Source organism: Onthophagus taurus, unplaced genomic scaffold (assembly GCF_036711975.1).
Source record: "Onthophagus taurus isolate NC unplaced genomic scaffold, IU_Otau_3.0 ScKx7SY_16, whole genome shotgun sequence".
Lineage (NCBI taxonomy): Eukaryota > Metazoa > Arthropoda > Insecta > Coleoptera > Scarabaeidae > Onthophagus > Onthophagus taurus.
The window spans coordinates 953,408-970,965 of record NW_027248941.1 but is presented as its reverse complement, the minus strand read 5'-3'; the positions used below and the strand labels follow the sequence as shown (position 1 = coordinate 970,965).

The 17,558-nt window shown below is 30.0% G+C and overlaps 1 protein-coding gene and 1 long non-coding RNA gene across 4 annotated transcripts in view; one reads left to right on the top strand and one right to left on the bottom strand.

Annotated features, from left to right (window-relative positions):
- The first annotated feature begins 390 nt into the window (after nucleotides 1-390).
- Nucleotides 391-17,558, top strand: part of LOC139432485 (uncharacterized) — a 63,745-nt gene continuing 46,577 nt past the window's right edge. For all 3 annotated transcript variants that reach the window (XR_011642255.1, XR_011642257.1, XR_011642256.1), the window contains exons 1-7: nucleotides 391-489; nucleotides 756-858; nucleotides 1,126-1,228; nucleotides 1,494-1,596; nucleotides 1,860-1,962; nucleotides 2,231-2,333; nucleotides 2,601-2,701. This is a non-coding gene — a long non-coding RNA (uncharacterized lncRNA). The remainder of the gene's footprint in view (nucleotides 490-755; nucleotides 859-1,125; nucleotides 1,229-1,493; nucleotides 1,597-1,859; nucleotides 1,963-2,230; nucleotides 2,334-2,600; nucleotides 2,702-17,558) is intronic.
- Nucleotides 2,768-17,558, bottom strand: part of LOC111415336 (nuclear receptor corepressor smrter) — a 66,870-nt gene continuing 52,079 nt past the window's right edge. The window contains exons 9-11 of the mRNA XM_071201080.1: nucleotides 16,792-17,529; nucleotides 8,771-9,374; nucleotides 2,768-4,377 (exon numbers count right to left, since the gene is read on the bottom strand). Coding sequence (XP_071057181.1) covers nucleotides 3,510-4,377; nucleotides 8,771-9,374; nucleotides 16,792-17,529 — 2,210 coding nt within the window. The 3' untranslated portion in view covers nucleotides 2,768-3,509. The remainder of the gene's footprint in view (nucleotides 4,378-8,770; nucleotides 9,375-16,791; nucleotides 17,530-17,558) is intronic.

Genomic DNA, 17,558 nt, shown 5'->3' with positions numbered 1-17,558 from the left:
AGTTCTTCTTCTACTTCGTTGTAGGCAAATCAGTAAGTAGAGTTGTTTGTATGATTTGTTGTTGAAAGTAAGTACAATTAAGTCGTGGTAAGTCAGAAATATCAGAGAAGAATTTTTTATTTAAATTCATACTCTAATTCATCCTTGAACCATACTTTTGAATCACTCTGTATAAGTATTAAAATAAAGATGTTTAATTTAGCGAACAATTCAAAATAGTTTGCATTAATTTTATTACTTATTATCCGAGTGTAATAGAATTAAAGTAATAATATAAATAATATTTATTACTAATTAAAGCGAATCTTTATTTTAATACTTCTTCGATTACTTCCGAGACTGAATAAAAGAGGTCGCTAGTATTAAAAATAATTTCATTTTGACAGGTGGCGTTTGAATTTAAGTGAAAGTCGCGTTTTATCACCAATTTCGCAAAAAATGGATCACCAAATTAAGATTCGGCGCTCTTAATTAACCCAAAATGAAAAGGTAAGTGAATCTAAACGTTTTTTTATCGCGTAAATTTTACGATTTCAAAAAGAAACAACATAACCTATTTTTTATCATCGATCTAAAGATATTTCAAATTAATTTAAACAAAATAAGTTGTTGTTTTTAAAATCGTTTATCAACTAATAAGTAATGAAAAAATATTAATAACTTAAATAACATAATTTTTTAATAAATTATTTTCGATTAATTTCGACGCTAAATAAAAGAGGGCGTTAGTATTAAAAAGAAATTCATTTTGACAGGTGGCGTTTGAATTTAAGTGAAAATCGCGTTTTATCACCAATTTTGCGAAAAAGGGATCACCAAATTAAGATTCGCCGCCCTCAATTAACCCAAAATGAAAAGGTAAGTAAATCTAAACGTTTTTTTATACCGTAAAGTTTACGATTTTAAAAAGAAACAACATAACCTATTTTTTATCGTTGATTTAAAGATATTTCAAATTTATTTAAACAAAATAAGTTGTTGTTTTTAAAATCGTTTATGAACTAATAAGTAATGAAAAAATATTAATAACTTAAATAACATAATTTTTTTAATAAATTATTTTCGGTTAATTTCGACGCTAAATAAAAGAGGGCGTTAGTATTAAAAAGAAATTCATTTTGACAGGTGGCGTTTGAATTTAAGTGAAAATCGCGTTTTATCACCAATTTCGCGAAAAAGGGATCATCAAATTAAGATTCGCCGCCCTCAATTAACCCAAAATGAAAAAGTAAGTGAATCTAACCGATTTTTTATCGCGTAAATTTTACGATTTCAAAAAGAAACAACATAACCTATTTTTTATCGTCGATGTAAAGATATTTCAAATTTATTTAAACAATATAAGTTGTTGTTTTTAAAATCGTATGAACTAATAAGCAATGAAAAAATAGTAATAACTTAAATAACATAATTTTTTTAATAAATTATTTTCGATTAATTTTGACGCTAAATAAAAGAGGGCGCTAGTATTAAAACGAAATTCATTTTGACAGGTGGCGTTTGAATTTAGGTGAAAATCGCGTTTTATCACCAATTTCGCGAAAAAGGGATCACCAAATTAAGATTCGCCGCCCTCAATTAACCCAAAATGGAAAGGTAAGTGAATCTAAACGTTTTTTTATCGCGTAAATTTTACGATTTCAAAAAGAAACAACATAACCTATTTTTTATCGTTGATCTAAAGATATTTCAAATTTATTTAAACAAAATAACTTGTTTTTAAAATCGTTTATGAACTAATAAGTAATGAAAAAATATTAATCATTTAAATAACTTAACTTTTTAATAAATTATTATCGATTAGTTCGGACGTTAAATAAAAGAGGGCGCTAGTATTAAAAAGAAATTCATTTTGACAGGTGGCGTTTGAATTTAAGTGAAAATCGCGTTTTATCACCAACTTCGCGAAAAAGGGATCACCAAATTAAGATTCAGCGCTCTCAATTAACCCAAAATGAAAAGGTAAGTGAATCTAACCGATTTTTTATCGCGTAAATTTTACGATTTCAAAAAGAAACAACATAACCTATTTCTTATCGGCGATCTAAAGATATTTCAAATTTATTTAAACAAAATAAGTTGTTGTTTTTAAAATTGTTAATAAGTAATGAAAAAATATTAATAATTTAAATAACTTAATTTTTTTAATAAATTATTATCGATTACTTCGATTAGTTCCGACGTTAAATAAAAGAGGGCGTTAGTATTAAAAAGAAATTCATTTTGACAGGTGGCGTTTGAATTTAAGTGAAAATCGCGTTTCATCATCAATTTCGCGAAAAAGGGATCACCAAAATAAGATTCGGCGCTCTCAATTAACCCAAAATGAAAAGGTAAGTGAATCTAAACGTTTTTTTATCGCGTAAATTTTACAATTTCAAAAAGAAACAACATAACCTATTTTTTATCGTCGATCTAAAGATAATTCAAATTTATTTAAACAAAATATGTTGTCGTTTTTAAAATCGTTTATGAACTAATAAATAATGAAAAAATATTAATAATTTAAATAAAATAATTTTTTTAAATTATTTATTATCGATTAATTTTGACGCAAAATAAGAGATGTCGCTAGTATTAAAATAATTTGTTTTTGACAGATGACGTTTGAGTTGAAATGGAAATTGTGTTTTCGCCAATTTCCCGAGGAAAGGATCATCAAATTAAGATTCGGCGCCTTCATTTGACCCACAACGAAAAGGTAGGTGAATTTAATGTTTTTATTAATCGCGTAAAGGTTAGGATTTGAACAAGAAACAACATAACCTATTTTTTATTATCGATCCAACTGATATTTCAAATTTATTTCAACAAAATAACAAGTCATCGTTTTAAAAATCGTTTAAAAACTAATAAGTGACAAAAAGGTAGTAGCAGTAGTAGTAAAATAATAATAAAAAAAAGAGAAAGAAATATCGACACGGGATTAATTAAACAAATAGAAAAAAGTACAAGTTTGAATTTATGTACAACCGTCCCGGTTTATTTTTTTTATTAATTTTTTTTGTTTCTTATCATCTACACCTTTCTTTCCTCGCACTTTTACGATTCTTCCACTCGGTTCTCACTTAAAACCTAAATTTTACGGCGACGGCAAAACGCCCGCGAAATTTTCAACCAATTTTTTTATTTATAATATTTATAATATTCACATGTCCACGCTTTTTTATTTAAATCTTCGCCCTACGCTTATTAATATATGTATAGATATACAGGTATGTATGTATATAAAAAATACACGTCGAAAATAATGTACAATGGGTGAAGAAGGATTTTTTTCCACTAGTTTTTGGACGTGCGCGCCTCTCTCAAAGAGTACCTCAAAGAATTCTTTAAAAAATTCCTCAAATACTTCCTTAAAGAGCGTAAATTAACCCTAATTTTATTTATAATATATAAAAAAAGAATTATTATTAATTTTTTTTTTGGGTTTTTAACGTACGATTTTAAACTATTTACAGATTATTTAATTAAAAAATGAAGTCAAAAAAAAATCACGTTATTTTAGGTTAATCCTCGTCGGATAATTGTTCGTATTTTGAATCTAACAGCGGTTCCGGCTCATTTCTGTTCCCATCCATCGCGTAAGAATAACTGGGTTGTACTTGCACGACACTTCCGGGCGCGTTATTATCACCGTCGTGTTTTTCCTCATCAATAACCATATCACCAGGACTATCACTCCGATCTTTATCCTGTCCATCCTTTTTATTATCATCCTCGGTCCTCATCACCTCAACAATCCGATTTTTAACGTAATCAAACGCCGAGAGATGCGATTGAGGTTGTTGTTGTTGTTGTTGTTGCTGTTGGGTTTGATATCTCCGATAATTTTGTTCTGGCCAATGATTCGCTTCCGGCGGCGAAATCGGTTCGACTCCGTGATATTTCTGCGGTTGTTGTTGTTGTTGTGCTATCCTTATAATTTGTCGCTCGTCTTGTTGCGGGGTCCCTGATCGTTTATCCTCTTTGTGTTGCATCCTCCGATTCCACTCGTTCACTTTATCTTGGTGGTGATAGTAATGCTGGCGAGTATTAAAATCGTGGCTAATCACGGAATCCGTCAATTCTTTAACGGTCATATTTTTGTTGACGATCGTGTTGTCGCCGTCTAAATCGACGGAAATCACCGAGGATGGCCGCTCGCCGTTGTTGTCGATGACCGGTTGGGGTTGCTCGCGGTGGAAACTTTGAAAAAGACGATCCCCCGCGCGTTGGGGTTCGCGGCTATTCGTAACCACTTCTCTTCCACCTTCCGATTGATTTATTTGGTGTGTTATGATCGCGTCGATTAAACTAGCCGCTGTTAATGTTGATTCGTTTCGATTTACTTGTTGTGGTTGGAGTTGTTGGGGTCTTGGTTGTTGGTGGTAAACTCTAAATTCAAAAATTTTATTCATTTAAAAAAAATATAAACAAATCTTAACTTTTAAACAATAAATGTGCGTTATGAAGTGTCACTATTGTTTCTTTTTTTTTGAGTAATTAGCCTACTGCCTCGGCTTCTTAATAATTAAGATGCATTAAAACAAGTTTTTTTTAATATTTGATCAGCTACCTGCAAAAAAGGGCAATTTCTTATTTGAAAACACCCTGTATCTCTGAAACCGTTATTCGCCATTAAGTTTCTTATAAAAATCGAGCCTCAGGCAGTGATATCATTTTTCCTCTATCTCTTATAGAAAGTGTCCAATTTGGTCCACCCTGTACATCGATGAATTCAGAAAAAAACCTCTATCCAATGATACAAAAAATAATACACCGAGCAATTTGAAAAGCAAAAATATTTGTACCATGAAACATAGTATTCATCAAACCATTTCATTTGATACCTGGTTTATGAAAATCGAAGTGTAAATGACAGAGTTACAGCGTGGGGCGTTTTTGTATTACACAATGTATGTACAGGGTGTTTTTTCTGCTAAAATCACAATTAAAATAAATCTCTATTTAATGACGCAAAAAATAATATAGCCAGCAATTTGAAAAACAAAAATATTTGTACCATAAAACATAGTATTCATCAAACCATTTCATTTGATACCTGATTCATGAAAATTGAAGTGTAAATGACAGAGTTACAGCTTAGGGCGTTTTTTATGTGACACCCTGTATATCTTAAACATATTAATTAATTAACAAATAATATTGTTGAATTAATAAATTAGCAACATGAATGGTGTTGAGGTTGTTGTTTAATTAATGTTGTTGATGTTAATTAATTGAAATTGTTGAGGTTAATTAATAGCAACCTCAACAAGAGTAATTAATTTATATCTTAAAAATATTAATTAATTAACAAATAATATTGTTGAGGTTGCTATTAATTAACAACTTCAACAATCTCAAGTAATTAACAACCTCCTCAACATTAATTAATAAATTAGCAACATTAATGGTGTTGAGGTTGTTCTTTAATTATTGATGTTATTTAATTTATAGAAATTATAAAAAAATTGATGTTCCTGAAGTTGTTAACTGTTGATGTCGGGGTTGCTGATTGATTGAGATTGTAGAGGTTATTAATTATTAACAGCAATAACAACATTAATTCATTTATAATTTTTATAAATTAATGAACAACTTCAACATTTATTAACTAAAAATGATGTGGGGTTGTTAATTAATAGCAATCTCAATTAACAGCATCAATAATTAACAATCTCAACAACATTAATTTACTATTAACCAACAATGTTAATGTTGTTGAGGTTGCTATTTAATTAATGTTGTTGAGATTGTTAATTATTGATGTTGTTGGGGTTGTTAAGTAATCGATGTTGTTAATTAATTGAGATTGTTGAGGTTGCTATTAATAATTAACAACCTCACAAAAAATTAATTAATTCATAATTACTAAAAATTAATTAATAAACAACTTAAACAATATTAATTAACTAACAATGTTGAAGTTGCTATTTAATTAATGTTGTTGAGATTGTTAATTATTGATGTTGTTGGGGTTGTTAAGTAATCGATGTTGTTAATTAATTGATTTAAACTATTGATTGTTGAGGTTGGTATTAATAATTAATAACCTCAACAATATTAATTAATTCATAATTACTAAAAATTAATTTATAAACAACTTTAACAATATTAATTCATGAACAATATCAATGTTGTTGGGGTTGTTAATTAATAACAACCTCAACAATCTCAATTAATTAACAGCATCAATATTTAACACTCTCAACAACATTAATTTACTATTAACTAGCAGTATTAATGTTGTTGAGGTTGCTACTTAATTAATTTTGTTGAGTTTGTTAATTATTGATGTTGTTGGGGTTGTTAAGTAATCGATGTTGTTAATTAATTGAGATTGCTATTAATAATTAACAACCTCAATAATATTAATTAATTCATAATTACTAAAAATTAATTAATAAACAACTTAAACAATATTAATTAACTAACAATGTTGATGTTGTTGAGGTTGCTATTTAATTAATGTTGTTGAGATTGTTAATTATTGATGTTGTTAGGGTTGTTAAGTAATCGATGTTGTTAATTAATTGCGATTGTTGAGGTTGCTATTAATAATTATTAACAACATCAACAATATTAATTAATTCATAATTACTAAAAATTAATTAATAAATAACTTTAACAATATTAATTAACTAACAATGTTGAGGTTGCTATTTAATTAATGTTGTTGAGATTGTTAATTATTGATGTTGTTAGGGTTGTTAATTAATCGATGTTGTTAATTAATTGAGATTATTGAGGTTGTTCATTATTAATAGCAATCTCAACAACATTAATTAATTAATAACCTCAACATTAATTGGTTAACAACTTCCACAACATCAATTAAGTAACAATATTAATGTTGTTGAGGTTGTCAATTAATTGTGGTTGTTAATTAATAGCAACCTTAACAATATTAAGTAATTTATTAATTAAGAAAAATAATTAATTCACCTTCAACAACATTAATTAACTAACAATATTAAAGTTGTTGGGTTTGTTCATTATTTGATGTTGTTAATTGAGATTATTGAAGTTGTTAATTATTAATAGCAACCTCAATAATATTATTTAAGTCATAATTACTAAAAATTAATTAATAATCAACTTTAATGACATTAATTAACTAACAATATTAAAGTTGTTGGGTTTGTTCATTATTTGATGTTGTTAGTTGAGATTGTTGAGGTTACTATTAATAATTAATAACCTCAACAATATTAATTAATTCATAATTACTAAAAATTAATTAATAAATAACTTTAACAACATTAATTAACTAACTAACAATGTTGATGTTGTTGAGGTTGCTATTTAATTAATGTTGTTGAGATTGTTAATTATTGATGTTGTTAGGGTTGTTAATTAATCGATCTTGTTAATTAATTGGGATTGTTGAGGTTGTTTATTATTAATAGCAACCTCAACAACATTAATTAATTAATAACCTCAACATTAATTGGTTAACAACTTCCACAACATCAATTAAGTAACAATATTAATGTTGTTGAGGTTGTCAATTAATTGAGGTTGTTAATTAATAGCAACCTTAACAATATTAAGTAATTTATTAATTAAGAAAAATAATTAATTCACCTTCAACAACATTAATTAACTAACAATATTAAAGTTGTTGGGGTTTTTTAATTATTTGATGTTGTTAATTGAGATTATTGAAGTTGTTAATTATTAATAGCAACCTCAACAATATTAATTAATTCATAATTACTAAAAATTAATTAAAAAACAACTTTATCAATATTAATTAATGAACAATATTAATGTTGTTGGGGTTGTTAATTAATAGCAACCTCAACAATCTCAATTAATTAACAGCATCAATATTTAACACTCTCAACAACATTAATTTACTATTAACTAACAGTGTTAATGTTGTTGAGCTTGCTACTTAATTAATTTTGTTGAGTTTATTAATTATTGATGCTGTTGAGATTGTTAAGTAATTGATGTTGTTAATTAATTGAGATTGCTATTAATAATTAACAACCTCAACAATATTAACTAACTCATAATTACTAAAAATTAATTAATAAATAACTTTAACAACATTAATTAATTCAAAATGTCGGTATTGTTGAGGTTGCTATTTTAATTTAATTAATTAATAACCTCAGCATTAATTAATTAACAATTTCAAAAACATCAATTAAATAACAATATTAATTTTATTGAGGTTAATTAATTGATGTTGCGAGATTGTGATTAGGACAGTGTTATAATTATTTTAAAAAGGTACCTACAGACTGAGGCAGCTATGCTATTGAGGCACAGTTCAAATGTTCTTTTAGACCAGGTAGGCAAGCTTTTTTTTTAATGCGCCTTCATTATTAAGAAATTGAGGTAGCTGTCTACGAAGTAATGGTCTATTTACTCAAAAAAGAAACCGGTAGTGACACTTAATAAGGCACATTTATTAGTTAGAAGCCGAGGCAACAGTTAACATATTTAAGATTCAAGGTAGTATAACTTCTTTTAGTACATTTCCATTACTAAAAAAAAAGCCGAGGCAGTGAATTAATCACTCAAAAAAGAAACAGGTAATAGTGGCACTTCATAACTGGCATTTATTATTTATAAGTAGATGCTGCTGAGGCAACAGTTCACGTATTCAAGATCTGGTAGTATAACTTCTTTGAATACATCTCCATTATTAAGAAGCCGAGGCAGCTATGCTGCCGAGGCAGTGGTCTAATACTCAAAAAAAAACAACTTTAAAAATTACTTACTTTAAAAATTAATTAATTAATGAATTACTTGAATAAAATTAATTTACCTCCTCTCAGCTTCAATTCTTTGCTGTTGATGTTGATGTTGTTGCTGTTGTTGTTGCCTGAGCTGTTGCTGTTGTTGCAACATATACCGATGCGGCTGTTCCAAAATATTATCCGCGATCGTTTTTCCCAACCCCTCGTGAGGCGGCGCATTCGGAACGGGCAAACTCGGCTGTTGCACCGCGATATCCACCAAAGAATTTAGCGCTTCGTGTCCGGGCGGTGGCGGCGGGTAATGCGGCCTCGTATTGTGTCTTTGAATCACTCCTTGTCTTTGTTGTTGGGACTGAACGACTTGAGCGGTGGGCGGTGGCGGGGTTCTCATCGACGGGTAATATTGTTTTTCGGGGCGCCTCCCCGGCATATGTTGTGAGGTTATGTAATCGGTCATAATTATTTGTCGGTTACTTAATTGGTGTTCCACCGAGTAGGGGGCGGTGCGATATTGGTGGTTTGGTTGGTATTGTTGGGTGGGGTTTGGAGGTCGTTTCGTGGTAAAATAAGGGTCGTAGATGCGTTTGTCTTGGTGTGGGACGTGAATTGGGGTTCCTTGGGTTATCGATCCCATTTTAGTCGATTCGGGAGGAAGTTGACGTAAAAGACCACCTAAACAAGAAAAATTTTATTTATTAATTAATAATTTTAATTGGAAGCGAGATTTTATCGTTTTTGGGGCCGGTTGTACAATATACCGATAAATCTACCTGATATCTATCCGGCCGATGAAGTTATCAGGAAGATAAAGATATATTAGATTGCTATCGGCGAAATAAAAGTCGGTTGGTAATAATTTTTCCCCATATCTAGTGATTTATGCCGTAGAATGGCAAAGCTAACGTCTTTCTTTGAAGTTTGAATTATGATTTTGACAATAATAATTGTTTAAAAAAATTTTCACGACAGACAACTGACACATCGTACATATAGCTACATATATAATAGATATTATATACATATATAATAGGAATTTATGGTCTTCCGTTGTACACGCATTTCGAAGACACCCCTGTATATTAATGCTATAGGTTAACCTATGCAGTAAGCATACAAAGTTTTTATATAAAAACCTTGGTAACCATAAATATCTGGCGGATAAGTATCTTATCGGCACCGCTGAGTACCCGATAAGTTATCCTGCCGATAATCTCACCGACAAAAATATCCGTACATTGTAATACAGTACAAACTAACTTATCTGCCAGATAACGCTGTCGGAAAATTTATCGGTAAATTGTACACCGGCCGTTAGAGATTTTCATGCTGTCTGGTAGTTAAAGGTGTAACTTATCTTAGAAAAAATGCAGAATACCGAAACGTCTAAAATACTAGTGTCGTTTTCTAGATATTAGTATAAAATTAAAAGTCTTTATTTAAAGTCTTATTTTATATAGAATTTAAGTCTATAAACTAGTTTCGGCCCTTGGCCATCTTCAAAGACTCTAGAAATAGATTAACATCTCTCATCTTAGCCATTTTGCAAACGACAGTGGTAGAGTTAGTTAGCAGCATAAGATATCACTAAGTTACATTTTTTATTACACTAAAACTAGAACTAACACTAGACCTAGTACTAGAAAGTTTCGGGTTTAGCCGCACGTCTCTCAAGACGGCTAAACCCGAATGATTCTAGTTCTAGGTCTTGTGTTAGTTCTAATTTTGCATTATCACTAGAACTAACACTAGACCTAGAACTAGAATCATTCGGGTTTAGCCGCACGTCTTTCAAGACGGCTAAACCCGAATGATTCTAGTTCTAGGTCTAATGGTAGTTCTAGTTTTGTATTATCACTAGAACTAACACAAAATCTAGAACTAGAATCACTTTTATTGAACTAAAACCTAAAACGAGAACTAGAAACATTCAGTTTTAGTCGTGAAAAAAACTTTCAGTTGTCAATGTCAACTGTAATTTTATTATTATATTCGTAATCTTCAATTATCTCGAAAAAAAAAACAAAAAATTAACTTTCAACATGTAATTTTGACATATTTGTCAACTTCATAAAAAATCCTTTAAAATGAGTCCAAACTCGACATATTTAACTTTAATATTAATGGAAATACAATCACTTCCGGTTTGACACGTCAACGTCAATTTTGACATATTTGCTATCTTCATTAAAAATCCTTTAAAATGAGTCCAAACATGATGTACTTATCTCAAAAAACAAAAAAGTTAGACTAAAAGCATTAAACCCGAAGTTAGCAACAATGAAGATAGTCATTTAATTTTTAAATATTAATACCAACCTTAATTTTTGTTTTTTTTTATTATATTTTTGTTTTTGTGATAAATTTTGTGACATTTTATAAAAATTAAGAATATGTCAAAATGACATTGACATTTCAAACCGGAAGTTGTTTATATCTCGAGTAATATTGCAATTAAACGTATCATGTTTGGGCTCATTTTAAAGGATTTTTCACGGCGATTACAAATATGTCAAAATTGACGTTGACATTTCTAACCGGAAGTTGACCATAACTTCATTAATATTGAAGATAAATATGTCGTGTTTGTACTCATTTTAAAGGATTTTTAATGAAGATTACAAATATGTCAAAATTGAGGTTGCCATTTTAAACCTGAAGTTAGTTATCATATAATAGCCAAATTCACAACTTCATGGTGTTCTTTCATGATGTATTCTTTATTAAAAAAACTTTTAAAATGAGTCCAAACATGATGCATTTATCTCAAAAAACAAAAAAGTTTGACTAAAAAAACATTAAACGCGAAGTTAGCAACAATGAAGATAGCAATTTAATTTTTAAATATTAATACCAACCTTAATTTTGTTTTTTTTTATTACATTTTTGTTTTTGTGATAAATTTTGAGACATTTTATAAAAATTAAGAATATGTCAAAATGACATTGACATTTCAAACCGGAAGTTGTTTATATCTCGAGTAATATTGCAATTAAACGTATCATGTTTGGGCTCATTTTAAAGGATTTTTCACGACGATTACAAATATGTCAAAATTGACGTTGACATTTCTAACCGGAAGTTGACCATAACTTCATTAATATTGAAGATAAATATGTCATGTTTGTACTCATTTTAAAAGATTTTTAATGAAGTTTACAAATATGTCAAAATTGAGGTTGACATTTTAAACCTGAAGTTAGTTATCATATAATAGCCAAATTCACAACTTCATGGTCTTCTTTCATGATGTATTTTTTATTAAAAAAACCTTTAAAATGAGTCCAAACATGATGCATTTATCTCAAAAAACAAAAAGTTTGACTAAAAAAACATTAAACGCGAAGTTAGCAACAATGAAGATAGCCATTTAATTTTTAAATATTAATACCAACCTTAATTTTGTTTTTTTTTATTACATTTTTGTTTTTGTGATAAATTTTGAGACATTTTATAAAAATTAAGAATATGTCAAAATGACATTGACATTTCAAACCGGAAGTTGCTTATATCTCGAGTAATATTGAAATTAAACGTATCATGTTTGGGCTCATTTTAAAGGATTTTTCACGACGATTACAAATATGTCAAAATTGACGTTGACATTTCTAACCGGAAGTTGACCATAACTTCATTAATATTGAAGATAAATATGTCATGTTTGTACTCATTTTAAAGGATTTTTAATGAAAATTACAAATATGTCAAAATTGAGGTTGACATTTTAAACCTGAAGTTAGTTATCATATAATAGACAAATTCACAACTTCATGGTGTTCTTTCATGATGTATTCTTTATTAAAAAAACTTTTAAAATGAGTCCAAACATGATGCATTTATCTTAAAAAACCAAAAAAGTTAAAATAAAAAGTAAAATTAACCCGAAGTTAGCAACAATGAAGGTAGCAATTTAATTTTTAAATATTAATACCAACCTTAATTATTAATTTTTTTTTTATTTTTGTTTTTGTGATAAATTTTAAGACATTTTATAAAAATTAAGAATATGTCAAAATGACATTGACATTTCAAACCGGAAGTTGCTTATATCTCGAGTAATATTGCAATTAAAAGTATCATGTTTGGGCTCATTTTAAAGGATTTTTCACGACGATTACAAATATGTCAAAACTGACGTTGACATTTCTAACCGGAAGTTGACCATAACTTCATTAATATTGAAGATAAATATGTCGTGTTTGTACAGGGTGTCCCAATTTCGATGTCCACATAGGCTATCTCCGAAACTAAAAGAGATAGAAAAAAAGTAGCTTACATGTCATGATCTCGTTTTTCGAGAAAATGCTAATGCCGAAAACTGCGAACAGCTATCGTCTTTTGTTTTCGCCCTATCGGCAAAAACTGAAAATTTTGCGAAAACGACAATCGCGAATATCTCACTTATTATCAAAGATGGAGTATTATAAATAAAACATTATATGGGCAACTTTTTACGAAGAATTCAGTGGCGTAGGTAGAATTTTTTTCCCATCTTTTATTTTCGAGATTTGAGACATAACTTTATATTTTTAAATGGAAACCATAGTTGGCTATGACCTAAAATAATTTGTTATTTTCTTCTGATAACAAATATATATAGTTTGTGAGGTATATTTCTTATAGTTATTGAATAATTAACAAAAATTCATTTTGTTCTATCTAAAACTAATGTATGTATTTAAAAGTTAATGTTGCTATGGTGATAACCATACATACTATGATGGAACATAATGTATCAATTTTTTTTGTTCTTTCTAAAACTATTGTATGTATTTAAAACTTAATGTTGTTATGGTGATAACAATGCCACGATGGAAAACATTGGGTACGTTCAGCAGGTGTCAGCAGGTGTCAACAGTTGAATTAAATCAGTCAGCTAGTTGTATGAGCTTTAATACAGCGGAACGAAATCGGCTGAACAAGCAATTGAGAATTAGCAGTTCAGCATAACCTAAAACTATGGCCAACAATAATATTTTTGAAAATTTTGTGTTATTACAAGAGATAATGGATGATGATGTTGATTTTAAGGCTCATTTCATTTTATACAGTTCTGCCAGTTTTCAAAATTAAAGGGGAGGAACAAAAAATATTAATCCTAACCTAGAATTTCACAACCGCTGACAAACTAAGCGCAGATTACTTACGCTGAGATATTTACTAAACTGCTGCGTAACAGCGCTGACTTAGCATATCGTTCAGCCGCGACTGCTAATATAGCAACTTAACAGTTGACACCGGCTGAACGTGCCCATTGTTTCCAATTATTGCCAAAGTTTGTAGTAGTACTTAAAAATTCACTGACAACTCTAGCATTATGTGCTGGTGCTCCGTCATATTGAAAATATATCATTTGAGACTTATTTAATGGTAAATTGTCGACCAAAGGCACAATGTGCTGCCTTGATATATTGAGGTATTACCTGAGTTTAAGTTTTTATGGTAGATACTATATGCCAACATTCTATTATCTAAAAGGGCACACCATACATTGAACCTCAACCTTCTTTGAACACTCAGAGACTTCATTGGTCCAGATGACATTTTGAACAAACAGCAGATTATTTAATTTTTCTAAATATCATCTACAAAATTCTAATCTTAGATTGACATCTCCTGCACGTAAATAATGAGTTAGGCCCGCTTTGTATAGTTTATACATATTTTTCTTTCATATTCGGAAGCAGCGGTTTTTGGGTCAGACGTCTTGTTCAATTTCTCTGCAAGATGTTGATGGATTTATCGCAAGTGAAGCCAACACATTGACTTCATCCTCTTGCAGGCCATTTTGGTATGTTTTTGCACGTGGTTTGGGGATGGACCAAAAATCTATTAAACTTTCTGCTAACCGGCTGAAGGTTCTTACGTGCGGTTGTCTTCTTTCCGAATACTTTGTGAAATATAATTCCGCGGCTAACGTCGCATTCTTATCTGATAACATATAGCATTCCATCATGTTACATTTTCATAATTTTCGAAGTTCATTGTAAAGTTTTATTTAGTTTTGTTATACTTTGACACCTAACATGCTGGTGCATCATACCAGCTCATAATGCCAGAGTTGTTATCGAATTTTTAAATACAAACTTTGGCAATTATTTGATACATTATGTTCCATCATAGTATGTATGGTTATCACCATAGCAACATTAACTTTTAAATACATACATTATGTTTAGATAGAACAAAATGAATTTTTGTTAATTATTCAATAACTATAAGAAATATGCCCCACAAACTATATATATTTGTTATCAGAAGAAAATAACAAATTATTTTAGGTCATAGCCAACTATGGTTTCCATTTAAAAAAATAAAGTTACGTCAAAAATCTCGAAAATAAAAAATTGGAAAAAAATTCTACCTAAGCCACTGAATTCTTCGTAAAAAGTTGCCCATATAATGTTTTATTTATAATACTCCATCTTTGATAATAAGTGAGATATTCGCGATTGTCGTTTTCGCATAATTTTCAGTTTTTGCCGATAGGACGAAAACAAAAGACGATAGCTGTTCGGAGTTTTCGGCATTAGCATTTTCTCGAAAAACGAGATCATGACATGTAAGCTACTTTTTTTCTATCTCTTTTAGTTTCGGAGATAGCCTATGCGGACATCGAAATTGGGACACCTGTACTCATTTTAAAGGATTTTTAATGAAGATTACAAATATGTCAAAATTGAGGTTGACATTTTAAACCTGAAGTTAGTTATCATATAATAGCCAAATTCACAACTTCATGGTGTTCTTTCATGATGAATTCTTTATTAAAAAAACTTTTAAAATGAGTCCAAACATGATGCATTTATCTCAAAAAACAAAAAAGTTTGACTAAAAAAACATTAAATGCGAAGTTAGCAACAATGAAGATAGCAATTTAATTTTTAAATATTAATACCAACCTTAATTTTTGTTTTTTTTTTTATTACATTTTTGTTTTTGTGATAAATTTTGAGACATTTTATAAAAATTAAGAATATGTCAAAATGACATTGACATTTCAAACCGGAAGTTGTTTATATCTCGAGTAATATTGCAATTAAACGTATCATGTTTGGGCTCATTTTAAAGGATTTTTCACGGCGATTACAAATATGTCAAAATTGACGTTGACATTTCTAACCGGAAGTTGACCATAACTTCATTAATATTGAAGATAAATATGTCATGTTTGTACTCATTTTAAAGGATTTTTAATGAAGATTACAAATATGTCAAAATTGAGGTTGACATTTTAAACCTGAAGTTAGTTATCATATAATAGACAAATTCACAACTTCATGGTGTTCTTTCATGATGTATTCTTTATTAAAAAAACCTTTAAAATGAGTCCAAACATGATGCATTTATCTCAAAAAACATAAAAGTTTGACTAAAAAAACATTAAACGCGAAGTTAGCAACAATGAAGATAGCCATTTAATTTTTAAATATTAATACCAACCTTAATTTTGTTTTTTTTTTATTACATTTTTGTTTTTGTGATAAATTTTGATACATTTTATAAAAATTAAGAATATGTCAAAATGACATTGACATTTCAAACCGGAAGTTGCTTATATCTCGAGTAATATTGAAATTAAACGTATCATGTTTGGGCTCATTTTAAAGGATTTTTCACGACGATTACAATTATGTCAAAATTGACGTTGACATTTCTAACCGGAAGTTGATCATAACTTCATTAATATTGAAGATAAATATGTCATGTTTGTACTCATTTTAAAGGATTTTTAATGAAGATTACAAATATGTCAAAATTGAGGTTGACATTTTAAACCGGAAGTTAGTTATCATATAATAGAAGTTTTATAACTGAAGTTAATTTAGTATTAGTCAATTTTCCGCTCGTTCTTTTTATTTTAAACGTGTTTTTGGGTCATTTCATATTGATTAAAAGTTTCTTAATATTTCTTTCGTTAAAAAGAGATCTTCAGAAAACCTCTGAAGATGGCAAAGGGTTGAAATTGGTTAGACTTAAATTCTATATAAAACAAAAACCACGTTTTACAGAAACACCCTGTATGCTCTCTGTGCTTGTCATCAGTGTTTTGTCATAATAATAAATGGTTGATTTGTCGCTTATTAATTACCTTCGTATCTTGTTGGTTGTGGGATAATGGGGGTCCCCATCGTGATTGAGCCAGCTTTAGGATTCGCTGGTTTTGGTGAAATCTTCGTTGGAACTCTCCCTGTGGGGGTGGCTGTGACGTAAACGGCGGGGCTTTTTCTTTCTTGGGTGTGATAGACGTACCCCCCTGAAGGTGGTTCATTCCGCATCATTTTGTGTTGCCCTGCTGAAGACGACGGGGGCGGAGGGGGTAAATCTCGCGAGCTTTTCTTTATGCTCAAATCCAACGTTAAATTTTCGGGCTCCCCTCTCATCCCGCCTCCGTCTACTTGCATCACTACCAAATCGTTTCGATGATCAACTTGGGGCGCTACTTGTACGGGGACTTGCACTGGAACAGCTGTGATTGTTGCTCCAATTAATGGTGTTAACTTGTCGATGGAGATTTCGTTGCGTTGTTGTTGTTGGGGGTGGTGAGATGATTGGAGGAGTTGTTGTTGGCGGGATTGAGGTTGATTTGGGAGGGTGTATTCGCTGACGATTGTTACTTCGTTCGAATCGTTCAGTATAGAGGATATTGTTGGGGCCATCCCGATGACAGGTCCGCCAGGGGCGCCCGGAGGTTGTTGAGGTTGTTGACCCGACGATGTCTTCTTTAGGGAACGTTCGATTACTTTTAGCATCATATCTTTAACAGTGATGGGAGAGGTGATTATTTGACGCTGACCATCTGGGTGAACCGGCGTTATCGTTGCTGAACCTAAAAATTTCTCTCAATTAAGTGATAAT